Source organism: Stenella coeruleoalba, assembly GCF_951394435.1.
Source record: "Stenella coeruleoalba genome assembly, chromosome: 4".
Classification (NCBI taxonomy): domain Eukaryota; kingdom Metazoa; phylum Chordata; class Mammalia; order Artiodactyla; family Delphinidae; genus Stenella; species Stenella coeruleoalba.
The window spans coordinates 43,029,403-43,049,839 of NC_137149.1; the positions used below are offsets into that span (position 1 = coordinate 43,029,403).

The following is a 20,437-nucleotide window of genomic DNA, read 5'->3' on the forward strand; positions in this document are numbered from 1 at the left end:
CAGGCACTCACATTGTGGTATTTTGAGGGATTATTTGGACCCAAGCAAGACAAAGATGCTTTGTTCCACAAGGAGATATAGACCAAGGTGGTCTCCTGTAAAACAAGAAAATCATCTTGATCCTCAAGTGGCAGCCAGATTCTTTCCGGATAAAGACAATAGGTCAGGACACAAAGCAAATTTAGAAGGAAACATGTGGACTCCAGGATCTTTTCTGAGAAGTGACTCTAAGCTTTGGCAGGGAACATGGAACTTCCCCCACTGGCTTCCCATGGACCTTTGGCCTTCCTGCGATCCCTTCCCAACTTCCGCCTTGACCTTTCTTTTCCAAACAGGGGACACAATATTAGACCAGGCTGTGGAGCCCTCTCCCTGTTAGCTCAGCCTGTTATTTCAAACTCATTTCTAGACACACACACACACACACACACACACACACACACACACACACACGGAGTCCAATCTGGCCACACTAAACCCCTCACCCACCGTGTCCTAAATACTTGGTGAGCTTGTCCCCTTCCTGCTTTTGCTCCTGCTGTTCCCTTTACTTGGAATGCCCTTCCAGTCCTATTTTGCCAGGAACACATTGGCTCATCCTTCAAGATCCAGATCAAATATCATCTATCTGTTGGGGTCATTTGTCCCCTGATCCTTCCCCATGTCCCTCTTTTTATGGATGTTCATGGAGAGAAATAGACTGCCATTCCTCCAGTGAGTGCTTACAGAGTGCCAGCATTGTGCTAAGGATGTACCCACACATTAACTCACAGCTCGATATACTGAGAAAATGATACACTTGCACTACAGTGCACTGGGGAACCGAAGCAGGTTTGGAGCCCCAGCAAGGCTGCCCACTACAGGTTCTCCCTACCTCCCCATACTACCAGGACTGAGGGGTTCCCTGACTCTTGGAGAATTGACTCTGGATCCTTGTGGTACAGATGACATAGAATTAGAGGAAGACGAAATGGAGGCCACTTCTAATATTTTTATTAAAAACAAAGTAATGTACCCACACTTTGATAAATTGTAAACTTCTCTCTCTTTAATATATATATTTAAAAATATTAGAATAGTATTATTAAAAAATGTTTGCAAAGGCAGTTCCTTTGCCCTACATCTCACCCAGGTTCCCCGATCATCGACTTTTTGCATTATAATGCTACATTTATAAAACTATTGAACAAATATTGCTATGTTTTTACTAAAGTCCATATTTTGTTCAGCCCTCCTTACTTTTTACCTAATGTTCTTTTTAAAAATGATCAATAGACTTTATTTTTATTTATTTATTTATTTTTTTTGCGTTACGTGGACCTCTCACTGTTGTGGCCTCTCCTGCTGCGGAGCACAGGCTCCGGTCGCGCAGGCTCAGCGGCCATGGCTCACGGGCCCAGCCGCTCCGCGGCATGTGGGATCCTCCCAGACCGGGGCACGAACCCGTGTCCCCTGCATCAGCAGGCGGACTCTCAACCACTGCGCCACCAGGGAAGCCCAATAGGCTTTATTTTTAAGAGTAGTTTTGGTTCCCAGAAAAATTGAGTAGAAAGTACAGAAAATTCCCATATCAACCCTGTCTTTCACGAGCACAGCTGCCCAGTCTGTCAATATTTTCCACTAGAGCGGTACAGTCGTTACAGGTGATGAACCTTCTTCGATACATCATAACTACTGCAAGTCCATAGTTTTCATAGTAGCTCACTCTTGGTGTTGTACAGTCCATGGATTTTGATGAAGATATAATGACATGTTTTCACAATTATAGTATCATACATAGTATTTTCACTGCCCTAAAAATCCTCTGTGATCCACCTATTCACCCCTCCCTCCCAGCAACTGCTGGATATATCCCATCTTTTTACTGTCTCCATAGTTCTGCCTTTCAAAAAGGTCATAGAGTTGGAATCGTGCAGAATTTATTCTTTTCAGATTGGCTTCTTTCACTCAGTAATATGATCTTAAGGTTCCTGTGTGTCTTTTTCTGGCTTGATAGCTCATTTCTTTTTAGCAGTGAATAATATTCCATTGTCTGTTTGTGACACAGTTTATTTATCCATTCACTTCTTGGAGGACATCTCAGTGGCTCCAACATTTTGGCACCTATGAAAAAAGCTGCTATAAACATTTGTGTGCAGGTTTTCGTGTGAACATGTTTTCAACTCCTAATGGTCTTTTTTTGGTCCAGGAACCCATCCAAGATTCCACGTGACATTTAATAGACGTGACTCTTTAGGCCTCTCTTGGTTGTGATGGTTTCTCAGATGTTCCTTGTTTTTGATGACCTTGTCAGTTTTCAGGAGTACTGCTCGGGGGCTTTGAGAATGTGCCCTGTTCAGAATTTGTATGGTGTGCTTCTTGTGATTAGACTGGGGTTATGTCATTCTTCTTTTCATCAAAGATTTAAATGATGGATAGCAGGTTTTCTTTGGGGGTTCCATAGAAAGTCTGAACACAAGTGGTTGAACACATGTCTTAGGCAGTCTGGTCTCTGATAATTTTGAAGTTCAAAAGCTGATTTTAGGGCTTCCCTGGTGGCGCAGTGGTTGAGAGTCCGCCTGCCGATGCAGGGGACACGGGTTCGTGACCCGGTCCGGGAAGATCCCACATGCCCCGGAGCAGCTGGGCCCGTGAGCCATGGCTGCTCAGCCTGCGCGTCCAGAGCCTGTGCTCCGCAACGGGAGAGGCCACAACAGTGAGAGGCCCGCGTACCGCAAAAAAAAAAAAAAAAAGCTGATTTTACTCTCAGGCATGTTACTACTACATGGTTCCTTGACCCAGAGGGCTGGCCCCTGGGATGCAGTCATCAGAGATATACCAGTGGGTGCGATTTTGTACTGTGGTGAGTCTTAACTGTACACTTTATCAGGTCAAATTTGCTCACAAATTAGTCCCTCCTTCAAAAATAACCTCATATACAGACAAAATGCTTCGTCACTGTGTCAAAGCAATATTAATTTTTTGGTTAAATTTGGTGCATTAAAAACTTATTCATTGTCAGAAAATGAGGAAATTGGCCAAGTAAACCTCAGCTAAAACATAACCAGCCTGACAGGAAGCATTCATCATAGACCTACAGAAGAGTATTTACACTACAAATTTAAACTGCTCATTATGCATAAGATTTAAGTATTCCTGTGCAGCAAATCAAATGATATATACCACTAAAGTTTTACGTTAGAACAAAAAGTCAGTGAAGAGTTGATAGTGCAGCATTCTGTATGGCTGCAAAAGGAAAATGTATTCATTTTTATTTATCTTAAAGGAGTGCCCTGTGTCACACCTCATAACATGGAAACTATTTTTTTCAAAGCCATGTGCAATGCTTGGTTTTGATTCTGAATCCATCTAAAAGGTAACTCATGGTTTTTGAGTTAAGTTAAACCAAATGAAATTGCTGTTTGTGGTAGGTTAAAATGGTAGAATATCAACAATCTTGAATAGATCGAACTCACAATAATTAAAGGTTTTAGAAGGATTTTTTCTCAAGTAGTACAGCTGTTTCAAAGCCTTATATATACTTTTTAAAAACTTTTTATTTTATATTGGAGTATAGTTGATTGTTGTGTTAGTTTCAGATGTACAGCAAAGTGATTCATGCATGTACACACTGCTATATTTAAAATGGATAACCAACAAGGACCTACTATATAGCCCAGGGAACTCTGCTCAACATTCTGTAACAACTTAATTGGGAAAAGAATTTGAAAAAGAATAGATATATGTATAGTTGAATCACTGTTGTACGTCTGAAACTAAGACAACATTGTTAAACAACTGTACTCCAACATAAAACAAAAAGTTTTAAAAAGTTATACATATACATGTATCTATTCTTTTTCAAATTCTTTTCCCATTTAGGTTGTTACAGAATATTGAGCCGAATTCCCTGTGCTATACAGTAGGTCCTTGTTGGTTATCCGTTTTAAATATAGTAGTGTGTAAAAAATTTTTTTTAGTGTTTTATAATAAACTCTCCATACAAGTTAAGTTCACTGATTATTTCTAAGTTTTTCATATCTTTTTTTATTCTTTAAAGGAAATCACTCTAAAACATCTAATTCATTCTTTAAAGAAGTCTGCTTCTTTTGGATAAAATTTCCAAAGCACACATATTGCTGTGCACCTCTACACATATGCACACACACATACACATACACCCACACACTCTCGTGCAGATACATCACATATGGGTACACAAACGTATGCATGCCTGCCACCTCTGCATCTTGGGGCAGAAGGTCTCAGAGAGTCTTCCTTTGGAATTATCAGTCTCTAACCTGTGTCTCTAACCCTCAGTCTCTTTTTTTAGAAAGAGCGTCAGTTGCCATCCTGGGAATCTGGAAAAGAGAGAAGACAAGTTGCCCTTTGCATTAATGCTGTGAGTCACTGTGCACGTGGGCATGTTTTGCTGCTTCTGTCACATGAAAAGATGAAGAGGTTTAGATGAAAGACATCAGAAAACAGCTCTGAAAAGGCCTGTGATGGCACAGGGGCAAACGGTACCCACGCCCAAAGAGCAAAGCACTCTTGCCTGCTATGGGCTATAAGGGGAAGACAGGATGGCAGAGAGATAAGAGACTGTTGTCTCCAGGAAGAGCAGCGCTGACCTCTACCCAGACTACATTCGTTCTGTCACTCAATCTATCATTCTTCTGTCATTCGTTCATTCTTCCATTCATCCAGAGAGCACTCATGAAGCACTGCATGTCCCAGGCTCACTCTGTCATTGAATGAAATGCAGTCAAGAATGACATGATCCTCAAGAAGATGGAATTAGGGGGGCAAGATAAGGATACCAGTCACAACAATGTAGGGGTGATTGAAATGTTGGAGGGAAGACTGGAATGCCCAGGGTGGAGACATCTGACCTAGCCAAAGGCAGGGAGAATTTCTCAAGAACCTTCAACTGGTTAAGAGCACTCAACGGCTAGAGAGAAAAGAACAGTATTTATTCAATGATTACTCAGTAACCGCTCTATGTAAAGCACAGTATTAGTCACTGTGTGGAATGCAAGGTGAATGTGATTTGGCTCCCAGCTTCAAGACTGCCAGCTCAGTTGACAGCTCACTCTCTGAGGATTGCTGTAGTGGCGACATCTCATCACATCCCAGCCTCAGGCCTCTGATGCTTTTCAGCTGCTTACAGAAAAGGTCCAAATTTCTGAGTCTGACATATGAAGTCTTTCCCATCTTAATCCTAGCCAACTTCAAGGTCAATACCCACCACATCCTACATGTGTCCCCAGGCTCCCACTATATCTTACTGTCCACTCTTCTCCCCACATGTCCTGTTTCAGGACACATTGCCTCTGCCAAACTGTTATCTTCGTCTGAAATTCCATTCCACCCACATCTACCTGGCAAATTCTCTCTCTCTGCCTGACTCCCTGTGCCTTCAACAGAATTCACTGTTCCTTCATCTGGGTTCTCATAAATTTTTACAGACTTCACCATTATTACAGTTGAGGTGTCACCTTGTTTTGGTTCATTCATGGGCTTGCCACCATCATCACCCTGGCTAGTGACATCCCTAGCCCAGAGCTCAAGAATGAAGCTTAGAAAGCACTTAGCAAATGTTTATTGGATTGAATTGGATTCTGTATTTATCAAGACTATTCTGATTGTAATAATAAAAAACTGAAAACAACAGAAACAAAATTGAGAATCTATTGGAAGTTTCTTATAACTCATGGAAGGCAAGGGTTGTATAGGACCACTGTCTCAAAATGTACCTTTGGTATTTTAATTTAAGGAATTTACTAAGTGACTATATGGAGAGTATAAAGCTATTGAAAAAAGAATTTATAACTTACATTTTCCACGAGAAGGGGGCATGCCATGCCATGCCAAGCCACGTGGAGAAGCATCTGGTAATGAGCTTTGGATTGGCCATTTGAATAGCTCCAGTGGGATCTGGGGTACAGGGGTCTCCCTAGCTATCTTGTACAAGGCCCTGGATGGATTTAGGGCAGGGAGAATATCGGCCTGATGTATGAGTGCTGAATAAAGGAGGTTGCTTAACTTGCAAATGAGAGGTATGCTCCCAATTAAGTTGTTTGCTATCATTAAGAATTAACTACCCTGGGAGGGGCAGTCTCTCCTCAAGTTTACAAGGCCCTGCAAAATACGGAAGCATCATAAAATGCAGAATATTAAAAAAATTAATTCAATCTATCCTCTGATGTTTTAACATCATATAAGGAAATCTTGGTGTGATGATCATGGAGATTTTTAGGGAGTAGGGCATAAGTTGCCCCAAACAGCAAAGAAAACATTTTGTTATGAAAGTAAAATAGAGGAACACAAGTAGAGGTGTATGGATTTCTTGTAGGCCAGTCCATAAACAGGTTTTCAATTTATATGATGTAATCCAAGAAAATAGATCTGGAATTTGGGGAGGTTTCTAACAGTACCTTGGTGGAGTTGGAAATCATAAAGAGTTTGACAATAATGTCTTTGTGTACATACCTTGGTTCAAGGTGGTAGGCCTGGCAGTTATGCTGTTAGAGGATATAAACGAATAAGTGAGTACAGTATATGTAAAGATTAGTGGTATCATGTGTAATTAAGGGGAAGGACTGGTTATGGGGGTTGCATAGGAAACGCAAGGCAGGAGATTGTGTGGGTAAGCAGGAGGTGGCAGCAGGAAGAGGCACTGAGGAGAGGATGGTCCTCTACCCAGGGACCCGAGGCGATTGACTGATATGAGGCAAGAGTCTCCTGGGGAACGCCATAATCTCCACTGATCTCTACAGTGGCTCAGACGGTAGCAACCTCTACTAGACTTCCCTTTAGGCATGGAGTAGAGTAATTTTAATAATACTGAATATTGGGTATGAGGGCCTTGGTGGATGGCAACACAGCATTAAAGTTGTAGTAATCCACAAGGAGGTGCCCTTTATTGTTTCCAGATTTAAGAGCAGGCAAAATTGGGCTGTCCAATGGAGAAGTAGGGATAATCATCCTTTCATTAATTAGGTTTTATATAATAAGTTTTCATCTCTGAAGGTCTTGTTTTAACTTACATTGAGCCCCATATTAACTATTTCAATGGGGGGTCATTGGGTCCAATTCTATCAAGCAAAGTTATAAGTGACAAAAGCTATTTTAATTTTAATTTGTTATTCATTATGTTGCATCTATGCCCAATATGGGCTGCTTTAAGGCAGTGGGTGCTATGATCCTGGGGAATTTCGACAAGGCTACAGTTATAGGGAGGCATATCTATTTTTCTTCTATTTTATGTTTCCTTACTTTTAAGATTACACTTCAATAAGTGGTGCTGGGAAAACTGGACAGCTACTTGTAAAAAAATGAAATTAGAACATTCTCTAACACCATATACAAACGTAAACTCAAAATGAATTAAAGACCTAAATGTAAGACCGGATACTATAAAACTCCTAGAGGAAAACATAGGCAGAACACTCTTTGACATAAATCGCAACAATATTTTTTTTGGATTCGTCTCCTAAAGCAAAGGAAACAAAAGCAAAAATAAATAAATGGGATGTAATTAATCTTAAAAACTTTTGCACAGCAAAGGAAACCAAACAAAATGAAAAGACAACCTACTGAATGAGAGAAGATATTTGCAAATGATATGACCAATAAGGGGTTAACATCCAACGTATATAAACAGCTCATACAACTCAACATCAAAACAACTCGATTAAAAAATGGACAGAAGAACTGAATAGACATTTTTCCAAAGAGGACATACAGATGGCCAACAGGCACATGAAAAGATGTTCAACATCACTAATCATCAGGGAAATGAAATCAAAACCACAATGAGATATCACCTCACAGAACTTCCCTGGTGGTGCACTGGTTGAGAATCCAGCTGCCAATGCAGGGGACACGGGTTCGTGCCCTGGTCCGGGAAGATCCCACATGCCGCGGAGCGGCTGGGCCCATGAACTATGGCCACTGAGCCTGCGCGTCCGGAGCCTGTGCTCCGCAACAGAAGAGGCCACAACAGTGAGAGGCCCGTGTACCGCAAAAAAACAAAAGAAACAAAAAAAAAATCACTTGAATGAATTCAATGGTTGAATTTGTCTTAGACTCCAACTTATAACAACCAACTTTTACAACAGATGCTCATGGCTACGGGCTCTGTTTAGGCTAGTTTAGACCTTTGTCCTCAGTATGATCGGAAGCCTCCTGTTACCAGTTTTCAGAAGCATTGGTGACTCCATATCACCGCCTTGTGGTGATCTTATCCTGGAAGACCACACTGGGATATGAGGAGGTTTTTTTCTTCCTTTTTGAATATTTGCATCTCTTTTCTACTTGAGTGATAACCAGACTACACATCCACATAGCACCATGTCATTGTTATGCTTTCACTGTATATTATTACATTAGATTTTTACAACAACGCTGTAAGGAGTGGCTTTTATGCTTAAAATAAAGATGAGAAAAGTGACTTACGGGACTTCCCTGAAGTCTCAGAACGCCATCCTTTCAGCTACACCCAGATCTCCTACTCCAGTTACAGTGTTCTTTCTCCTCTGATAGAAAAAGATTTTTTTTCTCATCTTTTTGTGGCACCACAACCCCAGATTAAGCCTGACAGCAAATGAGTGCAGGATTCTTGAAAAAAAATTCAGGAGATAGAACTGCACATAGAAAATCCTGGTAAGACTTCAGTTCACAGCCTGGGGGCTGAGAAAGGAAGGAGAGGCAGAAAGAGAACAGATGCTCCTGGGAGGTGTGGGTGCAGGGTGAATGATTCAAAGGCTGGAGAAAGGATGGGGATATATGCCTTTGCATAAAATGGTTACTATCTTTAGCAGGTCTGAAGTCTTCTCCAAATCTGATTTCTAAAACATTGATGGATACATGACTTCAGGGGAATATAAAATATATATTGTTAAAGAACAGACACAAGACACCCCAGCTGCCTCCAGGATGGCCTCAGACTTGAGCTCTCCAGGCAGAAAAAAGTCCTTCAAAGGGTTTCTTTATGCTGATTATAAATTGCCATTGCTGTGGAGCTCAGAAACCTGCATATATTTGCAACTAGACACACAGCAAGGGATTTTTTGTGTTCACATATTTCTTAGCCATTAAACTCAAAGCACTTAGACCCCTTACCCCAATGCACTTCTCAGGCATTTCTTAAATCCTTCCTGCAGACAGTGATATTGTTGTTAAAAAGGTCAATAATTGGCCCAGTGTCCAAACTGGCCCAACGTTCAAATAAACTTTGAGTCTCTGAATGGAAGAGGAGGAGTATATGTGAGAGATGATACAGTTCAATGCCATCAGTTTAAATCCATTCATTCAATTAATTTGACAAATATTTACTGATGTTCCTAAATAAAGCTCAGACAGCTCATGTGTCTCTTAAAAGTCCTAGAGACTGTGACGTAGCAGAGTGTATAAATGAGTAATGCAGTCGCTGTTACAAATAAAGCCCCAAATCTCGGGGGCTTAACACACTGGAAGGTCATTTCTTCCTCACATGAAGTCTAAAATGAACGTTTCCACAGTCAGTTATAGCCAACAAAATTCAGGTGTTGCCTCTACAGGCCCAGCCTGTCAACTTTGTCTGCTTGTAGCTAAATATTATACATTCTGTCAGTATTCTGCCTTGGACATGGCTAATGCCTTTTTCTCAGTCTCTTTGGTACCAAGTGTCAAAGGTCAGTTTGCTTGGAAGATCACTTGGATGTCCAAAACATATGTACTGTCCTAGTATTTGCCATCAGTGGGTGAGCCAAGTAACTGGACAAGGCTTTCTCCCTTCAGGATATGACTACGTGGATGCCTTCCTGCTGAGAGGCTCCCATAAAGGGCAGGTGGTGGCAGCTTCGGAATAGACTGGCTAATGTCGAAGCAGGGTGGAGAGAGCACTTAGCAGTCCTGAGGATATCGGGCATCAGTCACCAAGTCAATTCTTGGGAGTCCCGGGGACTGAGGCTCAAAGATTGATTCCTGAGGCAGTGAAGAAAAAGTTACCCTAAAGACCTCACAACCCAGGTAGGAAGCCCTGACTCAGTGGGGCAGTTTGGGAACAGGAGACAATGTGGGCTTCATCCAGGTATTTTGTTGAGCCTTGTGTACAAAGTGACCAGAAAGTCTGCCAACTATACCTGGGGACCTAGGTAGCAGGTGTGCTCGAGTTCCCACAAGCTACCTATGCTGGAGCCCTGTAAACCCCAAGGATTTGGTGAAAACCGGCTCTCTGATACTGCGAGCTTTGCTGCGGAAGGTAGTCTGCCCAGTCTGCCCTTGGGGTACTTGCTTCTTGGAGACACAGTTCCCAGCAATACCCCACTTAAAAAAAATGGCTCCTTCCCTGCTCCTGGGCACCTGTGGAGACCAAGGGCCTTAGAAACGACAGCCAGATAGCACTGTGTCTGGGGATCCCCATCCGGCATTGGTCTCCTCAGATGTTAAAGGCAGAGCTGGAAAGGCAAAGAGATTTCTCATAAAAAATGAAAATGGAACATTCCAGAGCATCAAGCCTGGTGCCACAGATGAGTGCTCTTCACACAAGAAGGTTGAGGCATTGTATCTCCCTTGGTTACTCTCAGGGCCAATTTTGGCTACCTGGAGATGTCTCCCAGGAAGCCCTGACGAGGCTTGGGTCTGGTTTATGGAAGGCTCATCCCAACTAAAAACTGATGGAGTCCACTGGGTGGAAGGTTTACATCTGTGTGCCAAGGGGACTGGAATGGCTCTCAGGAAGTGGTACTGTCAGTAGTTCATCTGTCTTTCTGAAGGTAAACGGGGACCCTTACAGCTCTAAGGGTGAGCCTTGCCCTTTTCTGGCAAATAGACAACATGTGTCCTCTGCTGCCATCTCATGGCTACTTACGGCCTCTTCTTCTTTTTTTTTTTAAAATAAATTTATTTGTTTATTTATTTTTGTCTTTGTTGCTGTGCACAGGCTTTCTCTAGTTGTGGTGAGCGGGGGCTACTCTTCATTGTGGTAAGCGGGCTTCTCATTGCGGTGGCTTCTCTTGTTACGGAGCATGGGCTCTAGGCACGCAGGCTTCAGTAGTTGTGGCACACAGGCTCAGTAGTTGTGGCTCGTGGGCTTAGTTGCATCTCAGCATGTGGGATCTTCCTGGACCAGGGCTCAAACCCATGTCCCCTGCATTGGCAGGCGGATTCTTAACCACTATGCCACCAGGGAAGTCCCTACTTATGGCTTCTAATGGCCTTTGACACTTAACCCCCTAACTGGAACTGCCATTCTGTGCAAGTGGCAGATTTGGGCCACACCATAATGGCACTTGAGACAAAGCTCTACCATATTTTTGGATATCTGGCTCATTTACGGTCATAGATGCCATGCCACTGGCAGCAAAGGGCCCCTGACAGTAGGCTAATGAACACGACATTCCACAGACGTTTCCAATTCCTTCTCATGCTCAGCTGGTGGCATCATCCAGAGGTAGAAGGGACGTGGCTGGAAAGGTTGCTGGACAGACTGTGCTATCAGCACTGTGGACTACCACATAGCCAGACAAGGCGAGCGTTAATGCAGCTGGCCCTCAGAGGGAGTGAAACCAGGGCCGCTCACTTCTGCATCTGCACCTCTGTGATTAGAAGCAACAACCAGGGGTCAGAACACAGACCTCCAATATCTGAAGGACAGGGTCCTTAATGCCCATTCTTGCCCTCAATGTCTGTGTGCAGGCTACTCCAGGAACTCATGCACCACTGACTGGCTGCCATCGGAGTGGGGTGGGGGAATAGGTAGTGGCTACAGAGCTCAGAGTTGCAATTGACTGAAATGAACCATAATTTACCATCCAAGACTTCCTCTGGAATTCGGCAGCCTTCAGTAGACTCCAGGGTTCCATAATAGTTATAGCAGACAGATTCTGCCTGTGCAATTCATTTTCAAGTGGGGAGATAGATCCTGGTACTCCCTACTGTTCCACCTTCCCTTTCCTTTCCTCTTTGAACTGAATGGAGACACCTCTTCATGGCATCTCACAGGTAGGATAGCTTGACCAGCCTTCCTTGAACCCCCAGTGACAAGGAGTTCACTGCCTCAAAAAGAAACATGATCTGCTATATATTGAAAGCCTACCATGTCACTGGCAGGTGACATTAGCTCTCCTTTATTGAGCCTACTCAGTGCTAGCCATCATGAGGACCATCATATCCACCCAATGAGGTGGGCATAATCCCCTCCCCATTTAACAGAGGGGGGAATGAGGCTAAAGGAGCTTGAGTTGCTTCTCAAGGGAGAGCACATTTGAACTGAGGTCTCTGAGTCCAATCCAGTATCAGTCCATACTGCCTCTTGATGACATATTTAAGATCACTTAAATATCGAAATGGAGTAAGTGTGGTTCAGACATCCAAAATGGAGCTGGGTGGACTTTGTGGTTGTGGTTTCAGACATGTCCCTGTGTCCCTGAGAACTTGAATTTTCTCTGAATGGTATCAAACTCAAGGATACCACCAGCATTACATTTGAAAACATTATCTGCTAGCAGCTGCTAGTTGCAACCTTGTAGTTTCAAAATCCCCTCTGCCCCTCACAACACTGTATTCATTCAAACCCCAACCAATCCTTCCTTAACAAGCACCTTTACTTCTTGCCGACTCCAATTCTAATTCCTGACCAACAACTTTATGTCACCGTGCGTTTTTTTCGCCTTTATACGCTTCCCCCATTTTCTAGTCTGGTGGAACACAATTCAAGTGCTTCTTTCTTATCAAACAAACTTGGGTCTGCTCACCCGTGTGCAGTAAAGCCAATCTACTAACACCAGCTGTGGTGAAGGAAAGTGCAGCATTTATTGCAAGGTGCCAAGCAAGGAGTCCAGGCAGCTAGTGCTTAAAAGACCTGAACTCCCAAATGGCAGGAAATGTTTTCAAAGACAGGGTGAGGGAGAGGGCTACAGGCTGTGTCATCAGCTCATGGACATTCTTCTGACTAATTGGTGGTGAGGTCATCAGGAGTCAACATCATCAACCTTCTGGTTCCAACTGGTCTGGGGTCTATGGGCTTGTGGGCAACACACAGTTAACTTCTTCTACCTGGTGGGGGTTTCAGTCTCTGCAAAACAGCTCAAAGGACATGACTCAGAACCCTGGGGAGGAACGAAAGGTCATACACTTTGTTTAATTGCTAAACAATTATTTTGTCTTGCTTGACTATTTTCCTTTGTTTCTGCATTTTCTCACTTACCTGATTCCAGATATTATTTGCAACTTGGGGAAGGCCAAGGAGACTAAAGTTTTTCTACAAACAAGAGGCAGGCAGAGGACATGGTGAGGTAGGGGTGACTGTCCTGGCAAGGTCCCATAGGGTCCTGCTTGGTTACATCTTTAATGTGTGTCTCCTGGGATGCACTCCTAATAAACCCCAAATAAACACCTCTCTAATCAGGTGTCCGTCTCTGAAATTGTGGTTAACACTCTAAAGGGCTATGGGGACTCAAAGGAACTTAAGACCTGGGCTTTGTACGCAAGGGTTTGAGATCTTGCTGGGGAGACACAGCAAGACTAAATGCTCATTTAGAAGAGGGTGGAGAAGTGGTGGGTGTCACTGATCTGACTTGATGGCAGTGGCGTTTCAGGGAGGGAATGAAGGCGTGCAGGAGCCCCTTCTTCAGGAAGATGGGAGTGGAAACAGGCATTTCAGATGGATGGATGGTGGGTTTGGGCCTGGGGGTTAGCCATGAACATGCTCTCAGGACTGGCTCCACCTTCTCCCCTTTCCCCTGCAGCCCTTACATAGGCACCAAGAATCTGTAGTTTGCACTGGGGCTTAGCCACATTTCTTGGACGAAAGCTAGTTTCTAAATGATCTTTTCCGTCAGGGTGACTTGAGGTATGCTTGGCCAACTTTATGTACTTTGGACTCATCTGGAAAGCTTGTTAAAATACACATCCCTGGGCCTCACCCTCAGAGACTCTGATTCAGGGTATGTGGGGTGGAGTCAGAATTAGACTTTTTTGAGCTCCCCAGGTGATTCTTCTGGTCCTCAGGCCACACTTTGAGTAGCACTGACTGATACTGCATTTCATCCTTAGAGAACACCAGACAGCTATCTGGTGGTTTTAGTTTGAAACGCTGTCAGTAAGCGGTCTGTGCCAAAACCCACCCTAGCTTGTGACGATGTTACAGAGTCCAAGCTCGTACTGCTCACTGTAGGACAGGCCAATAAATCGAGACATGAGGTGTTGAGGCAAGGAAAAGCAACTTTATTCAGAAAGCAGCAGACCCAGAAGATGGTGGACTAGTGTCTCAAAGAACCATTTTACCCGAGTTAGAATTCAGGCTTGTTTTATACTAAAAGGGGAAGGGGTGCACTGATTGTTGCAATCTTTTTGGTGCTGGAATCCTTTGTTCTTACAGGTTTGGTCACAATGTTCCTATAAACCTCAAAACAGGACAGATATCGTTCTCTGTTTATCTCTATACGAATGCAAAGTGTTATAACTCTAAAGGTCAGAGCCTTGAGAATGGGCTCTCCTGTATATTTCAGGCTGTAGGCAACATTCTTTTACAAAAGATGCAAAGCCAGCATGACTAAGCAGAGGCAACAGAGCACTAAGGTTAGCGCTAACGGAACAGATTCAACAAGAGAGCCAGGAGCTATGGAATCTGGGGGACCTGGATCATCTTCTGACCCAAACACTTAGGAGCTGGGTGATATTGGACAACTCACTTCCGTAAGCTTCAGGCCACTTCATTTATAATTAGAACTAAAACTGCTGACCTCATGGGATGCAGTGAGGATTACAGGAGGGGACAAGTGAAAGGCACAGACCCTTCATAAGAAACAGATTTGTTAAACGTGTCATAGGTTTCTCACGCACATATTTTTCAGAAATTCAACTGCAAGAACCCTCCCCTGACTTCCACCACCCCACAGCCTTCTGTGTCTCTCATACACTCATCAAATGGGTCGTCTTGGTTTCCACCACTGACACTGAGCTCCTAGGAGGCTGGATCTAGTCTGTTAGCTCACCTCTCCCCCATCCAGTGTCTTGCACAGTGCTTGGGACATAGTAGATGATCAATGAATATATATATATAAATCAGATGAAATGCATGTAGAAGCTGTATCAGTAATTCTCAACCCAGGTTACACATGAGAATTACCTGGGATACATCTCAGAAATTCTGATTTAATTAACCAGAGGCAGTGTTTCTCAACCCTGGCTGTACATCACAATCACCTGGGAAACATTTTAAATCCACATGCTCAAGCCACATCCCTAACCAACTACATAAGAATCTCTTGGGATGGGACCCAAACATCAGTAATTTTAAAAAGATCCCCCCTCAGGTGAACCCATTGTGTAGCAGGGGCTGGCATCACTGGGTTAGATGCAGAGACAATTGATTGACACATGCAGTGGGTTATTAATGTGCTCTTAGATACAGACAAATCTTAAAGGTTAAAATTAAGAGGGGAATGAGTCACTATTTTGTGTATGTCTACTAACATTTTTTTATTTTCTGCCATTTCTGATTTTGGTAATTTACCTTAATTTCTGTGTGTACAGTGTCACTTTCTTTCGTGTCCACTTCTCTATCTCTTTGGCTATTTGCTATTGCTGTTGGGTGACTGTGTGTGTGTGGGGGGGAATAATCTCCCGCCGGCCGCCCACCCCGCCACCAAATTTATGTTCACCTAGAACCTGTGAATGTTTGAAAATAGGTTGTTTGCAGATATGATGAAATGAAGGTGAGCTCATTCTTGCTTAGGATGGGCCCTGACCCAGTGACTGGTCTCCTTAGGAGATAAGGGGAATTGGGACACACACACACAAAGGGAAGCTCCATGTGAAGACAGAGGCAGAGACTGGAGTGATAAATCTACAAGCCAAGGAAGGCCAAGGATTGGCAGCAATCATCGGAATCTCAGTGAAAGGCCCGGAACAGACTCTCCCTCAGGCTCTCTGAGAGGAACCAACTCTGCTGACATGTTGATTTCAGACTTCCGGCCTCCATAAAAGTTCGAGAACACATTGCTTTAAGCCACTCAGTTTGTGTGATGTGTTACAGCCGCTCTAAGAAAATACTACAGAGACTTCATTGACATCTGTAGTTTAGATCTATTTTTCAATAAGAGGATTAGAGTCATAATTCTGAAATCATTCTTTTATTGTTCACACACAGATTTGCTATTTTCTGGACTTTGTCTAACTAGGAGTCGAAGTTCCCATTGGACGAAATGTGCCCAAATTCCTGTCTTGCTCCAAAGGCTAAGCTGGGAATTCATGAATGTTTTACATATTTAAATTTTCATAGACGGCTCAGATGATTAAAGCAAAACTTCTAAAAAAATAGGCATGTGCGCTTTCCACTCTTAGGCCGGTCAGTGCATACTCCGTGTGACCCCGCTGAACTCTGTAAGCTCCTGAACAGAAGGTTTCTTTCCCAATATTTGGAGATGCTGCAGGTCATGAACTCATGCAGTTGGAGCTGTTTAAAAACTTTGTTCAATTTGTCTGGGTGCCTCAATGTCTACGAGAACCAATATTGGCATTTTCCACACTGGAGGCTTGATGTCTACGAGAACCAATATTAGCATTTTCCATACTGTAACAAAAATAAATGTACCAAAAACACCATGTTATTTCTAAGATGAAGCATTTACATCATGGATTACAAAGACAATGTAATGGTCGTAAAAAGTATATAACAATTTGTTAAATCTATAAAGAAGGTAAAAAAGTATATTTACATTTTCTTCCCTTTAAAAAACCAAAGATCCAAACAAACATTTTATATAGTAATAAATTTAACATAGACGATTTTCATTCGTTCAACAAGGATGTCTTTGGTATTCTCCATGTGCCAGCTCTCATTTTAAGAGGCATCAGCATTTATTTTTATCCGGGCGTATTTGTTGTTGTTATGTAATTTAATGTTATTATTTTAGTTTTAAAAGTTTGTCATCTAATAATAAAGCCCTCCCCAGTCCCACCTTATAAATATGGCTTAAAAAAGAAAAGGCTTACTTTTTTCATGGGTATAGTTTCAACACTATAAAACACAAAAAAGGAGATAAAATGATTTTTCAATTACAATTACAGCTCAACAGCTGCATCCCCCACCTTTTTACTCTAATACAGATGCTGAAAAAGCAAATTCAGGAGAAACACATATTAAGACGGAGGTAAATGAAGTCAGAATGAACACATTTTGAATACAAGTTCACCAGGCACAGAGTGAAGGGTGGACCACGGAGCCAAAATGAAAACAGTTATAGTAAAAACAGTTATAAAGTAAAGTGCCAAGTCCCTGAGACAGAGGAACTGCAAACAAGAAATAAGAAGGCTGATTAAGGAAGCTGAGACGATTAAGCAAGGGGAAAAAAAGTTAAAATAAGCATAAGAAAACCAGTATAAAAATTTCATCTGAATAGAGATGACCTATTACACTAATATGTGTAAAATGGATAACTAATAAGAACCTGCTGTATAAAAAAATAAATTAAAAAAAAGAATGTCATATAGTTGTAATCATAAAAAAAAAAAAAATCAAGTTTAATCGCATCAGAGCCGTGCTCAGAAGGTAGCGCCACTTAGAAAATGATTCCCCAGCCTCTTGTCTACTTACTCATCATCATATACATCTTCAGAATCCATTCGACGGTAGTACTTAGCCAGCTTTACGGCAAAAATGATAGCCGGAAGTAAAAATGCGGTAGCTTTTCCTATACCAAACCAAAACAAATTCTGCGGGGAAAAAGGAAAATCATGAGGATTAGATGCTTGAAGATGGGAAATGGAAAACAACACTGGCTTGGGGAAAATAACTTTATTTTGCAGTTTTTTTAATAGATTCTAATTTTGTGAACTTAAGATGAGCTGGCCACTGTGTGAAGTGCTACCTATTATTATAATTCATTCCATCTTTCTGAAAACCTTGAATAGATCCTATTGTCATATTTATTTTATAAATGAGGAACAGAGGCAGCAAGTGCTGAAGCAAGGTTTAGCATCTAAGACACCCCCAAACAACAGCTAACCATCCCACTAGATGGCCCCCGGCTTTGAGGCCAGCCATAAGAGCATGGACAGCCTGCAGGCCTGAGCTCAGATCCTTCTCTGAGTTGTTTTGATGTGAGGGTTGTTCATTCAACTTCCTGGCTTTGCTCTGCCTCTGAACAGTGGGATTGGCAGCATCCTCATCCCATAACACTATTGTGTGAAGAAAACAGATGCAATGCTTGGTACGTAACGATGCCCCCAACAAACGTTCCATGATGAATTTAACCAACCTTTAAGGATGGTCATGGGCTGAATTCAACCCTGTTCTGCCTAAAAAACAATGTTAAAGTATTTTTTAAAAGACAGCTGCCTATATTCCTAAGTCAGATAGGAACCTGATAGTCAGATAGTCACACAGAAACCTGGCTTTACGTCTTTTCTCTAAAAGTCTCAAGTCGGAACTCGTAATGCTGAGCCCTCGTTCCCACAAGGCAACATCAGCTGCAGCTGAGTGATGGTTCTTCCTTCAAGAGGGGTATCTGTCCTCAGTCTGTTGCAGGCCATACCACTAGCTCTTACAGGGGTGATACCCAACATTATTTAACCTGACCCACCAATCAGAACAGAGATGGCTGTGCACAACCAGTATGGCTCTGTGGGTACCAGACACTAGCCAGCGTCTGGTCTTGGCCTGTTTTGTAAATCTACAAGCTTCCAGATCCTTGTAGAGGCTCAAGTCTGTGGCTTCTGCCTTAGGATAACCCTGTAACACTAGAGCAGCCCTCCCCAGCCCACTGGGAGGTAAAAGGCAGCTCGGACATAAAAACAACCGCCCAGACCCTCATGTCTCAGCCACTGTGCTTCTGCTCTGTTCCTGGTTGAGTTTAGCGTTGGACAGAGAGGCATCACTTGGCCCAGAATTTTCAGTAAATTTGTTCTCCTTTCCCACATATTCTTTTATTGGTAGATTTCTACACTTTCAACCTTGTTTTGAGAGGCTTAGAGCTTTATGACAACCATTCCTTTCCTTCTGGGTACAATCAAGATATAAAAGAAACATGTTTGCCAGCCAGGAGTCTATTTTCCTGGCTGAGCCAAAGGCCAGAACTCTTCCTTACTCTTTAAACCACCTGCTACAAAGCTCTAGCCTAGTCTTCCTGAGCATCCTTCAGGCCTCCCCTCCAGTGGTCCCCGATGGTTTTGGAGAGGCACCTGCTAGTTGGGTGATCTGACTGGCTGCGGCAGGCAGTGGAGACTGGGCACAAGGAGAGCAGTTCAGAATGAACCAGCCTAACTAACCTAGGGCTCCCCTAATGAGGGCTTTACTCAAAGCCCTCAGCAGGGGCTCCAAGCAGCAGACAAAAGGGTACAAAGTCAGGAGGGGAGGGAAGCAGCCAGGAGACCAAGGCGGGGGATCTGCATGGCTGGGAAAGTGTGAGGATCATTTCCATCCAGGTACAAAAGTCCCTCCCAGAGAGACAAGTGATAATGGAACAGAGAGATGGACCAATAGAGCACTCTGAATGTACTGTGACAGGCAGCTATCTGATCATCCTTACGGCCTGTGCCAGAGAACACTCCAGATGACAGGGTCACAGCAGTGAACACGCAGCTCGTGCTCACGGAGTTCAGAGTGTAGTGTGTGTTGCGGGGGACAGGTCTTACCAAAGAGCCACACCAATGTACAATACAAACAGCAAAAACATCTCTACAGGAAAAGCAGAAAGTTCCATGGGAGTGTACAAAAGGGAGCCAAATGGAGTTGGGAAGATCAGAAAAACCTTCCCGGAAAAAAAGATATGTTTGAGCTAGGACTCAAAAACAGAATAACAGCTAATAACAGCGAACATTTATGGAGTGTATTAATGTACCAGGAAAGGTGTTAAGGGCTTTCCATGTAGTCTCTCTTTGAACCATCAAAACAACCCTATTAAGGTGAAGAAGCTCAGAAAAGATAAATAATTTTTCCATGTCACGGAGTTCAGAAAATGTAGAAGTGGAATTTGAATTCAGAGTCTGTGTTCTCAACCATTATATTATAAGACCTAGAGGAGTCAGCTAGGTGGGATATGGGTGTAGAGGGGAAGAATGAGAGAGAAACAGAGGGAGAAGGAGCTTGTGTCTAATTTCTAGGCAGCGGAACTGGCATATGCAAAGGCCCTGGGGTGGGGAAATCTAGATTTTTTTTTAACATCTTTATTGGAATATATAAAGAGATGAAAGAAAACACTGAAGCACAGAGAGAAAAGTGATCAAATAGTACAAAATGTGCCAATGGGCAGGTACCCAATCATGCAGGGCCTAGAGCATGACATTAAGGATCCTGATCCTTCCCGTGATATTAACAGTGAGCCACTGAGGTGCTTTAAGTGAAGGGAATGAGAGGATTGACTCATAGAGAGAGTCAGTGTATATCGAGGAGTGAACAGAGCTGAGGAATAAACTTGGTTAACTGGAACTTACCAGCCCAATGGTAACATCTCAAAGGGCTGTTAACTCA

General features: G+C 42.9%; 1 protein-coding gene across 1 annotated transcript in view; it reads right to left on the reverse strand.

The window, feature by feature from the left end:
- Window positions 1-16,086: 16,086 nt before the first annotated feature.
- The window catches only part of PROM1 (prominin 1), a gene marked incomplete at its 5' end in the record, with an annotated part of 89,948 nt that continues 85,597 nt past the window's right edge, over window positions 16,087-20,437 (reverse strand). Inside the window, one exon of the mRNA XM_079920812.1 lies at window positions 16,087-17,682. Within this exon, the coding sequence (XP_079776938.1) occupies window positions 17,560-17,682 (123 nt within the window). The 3' untranslated portion in view covers window positions 16,087-17,559. The remainder of the gene's footprint in view (window positions 17,683-20,437) is intronic.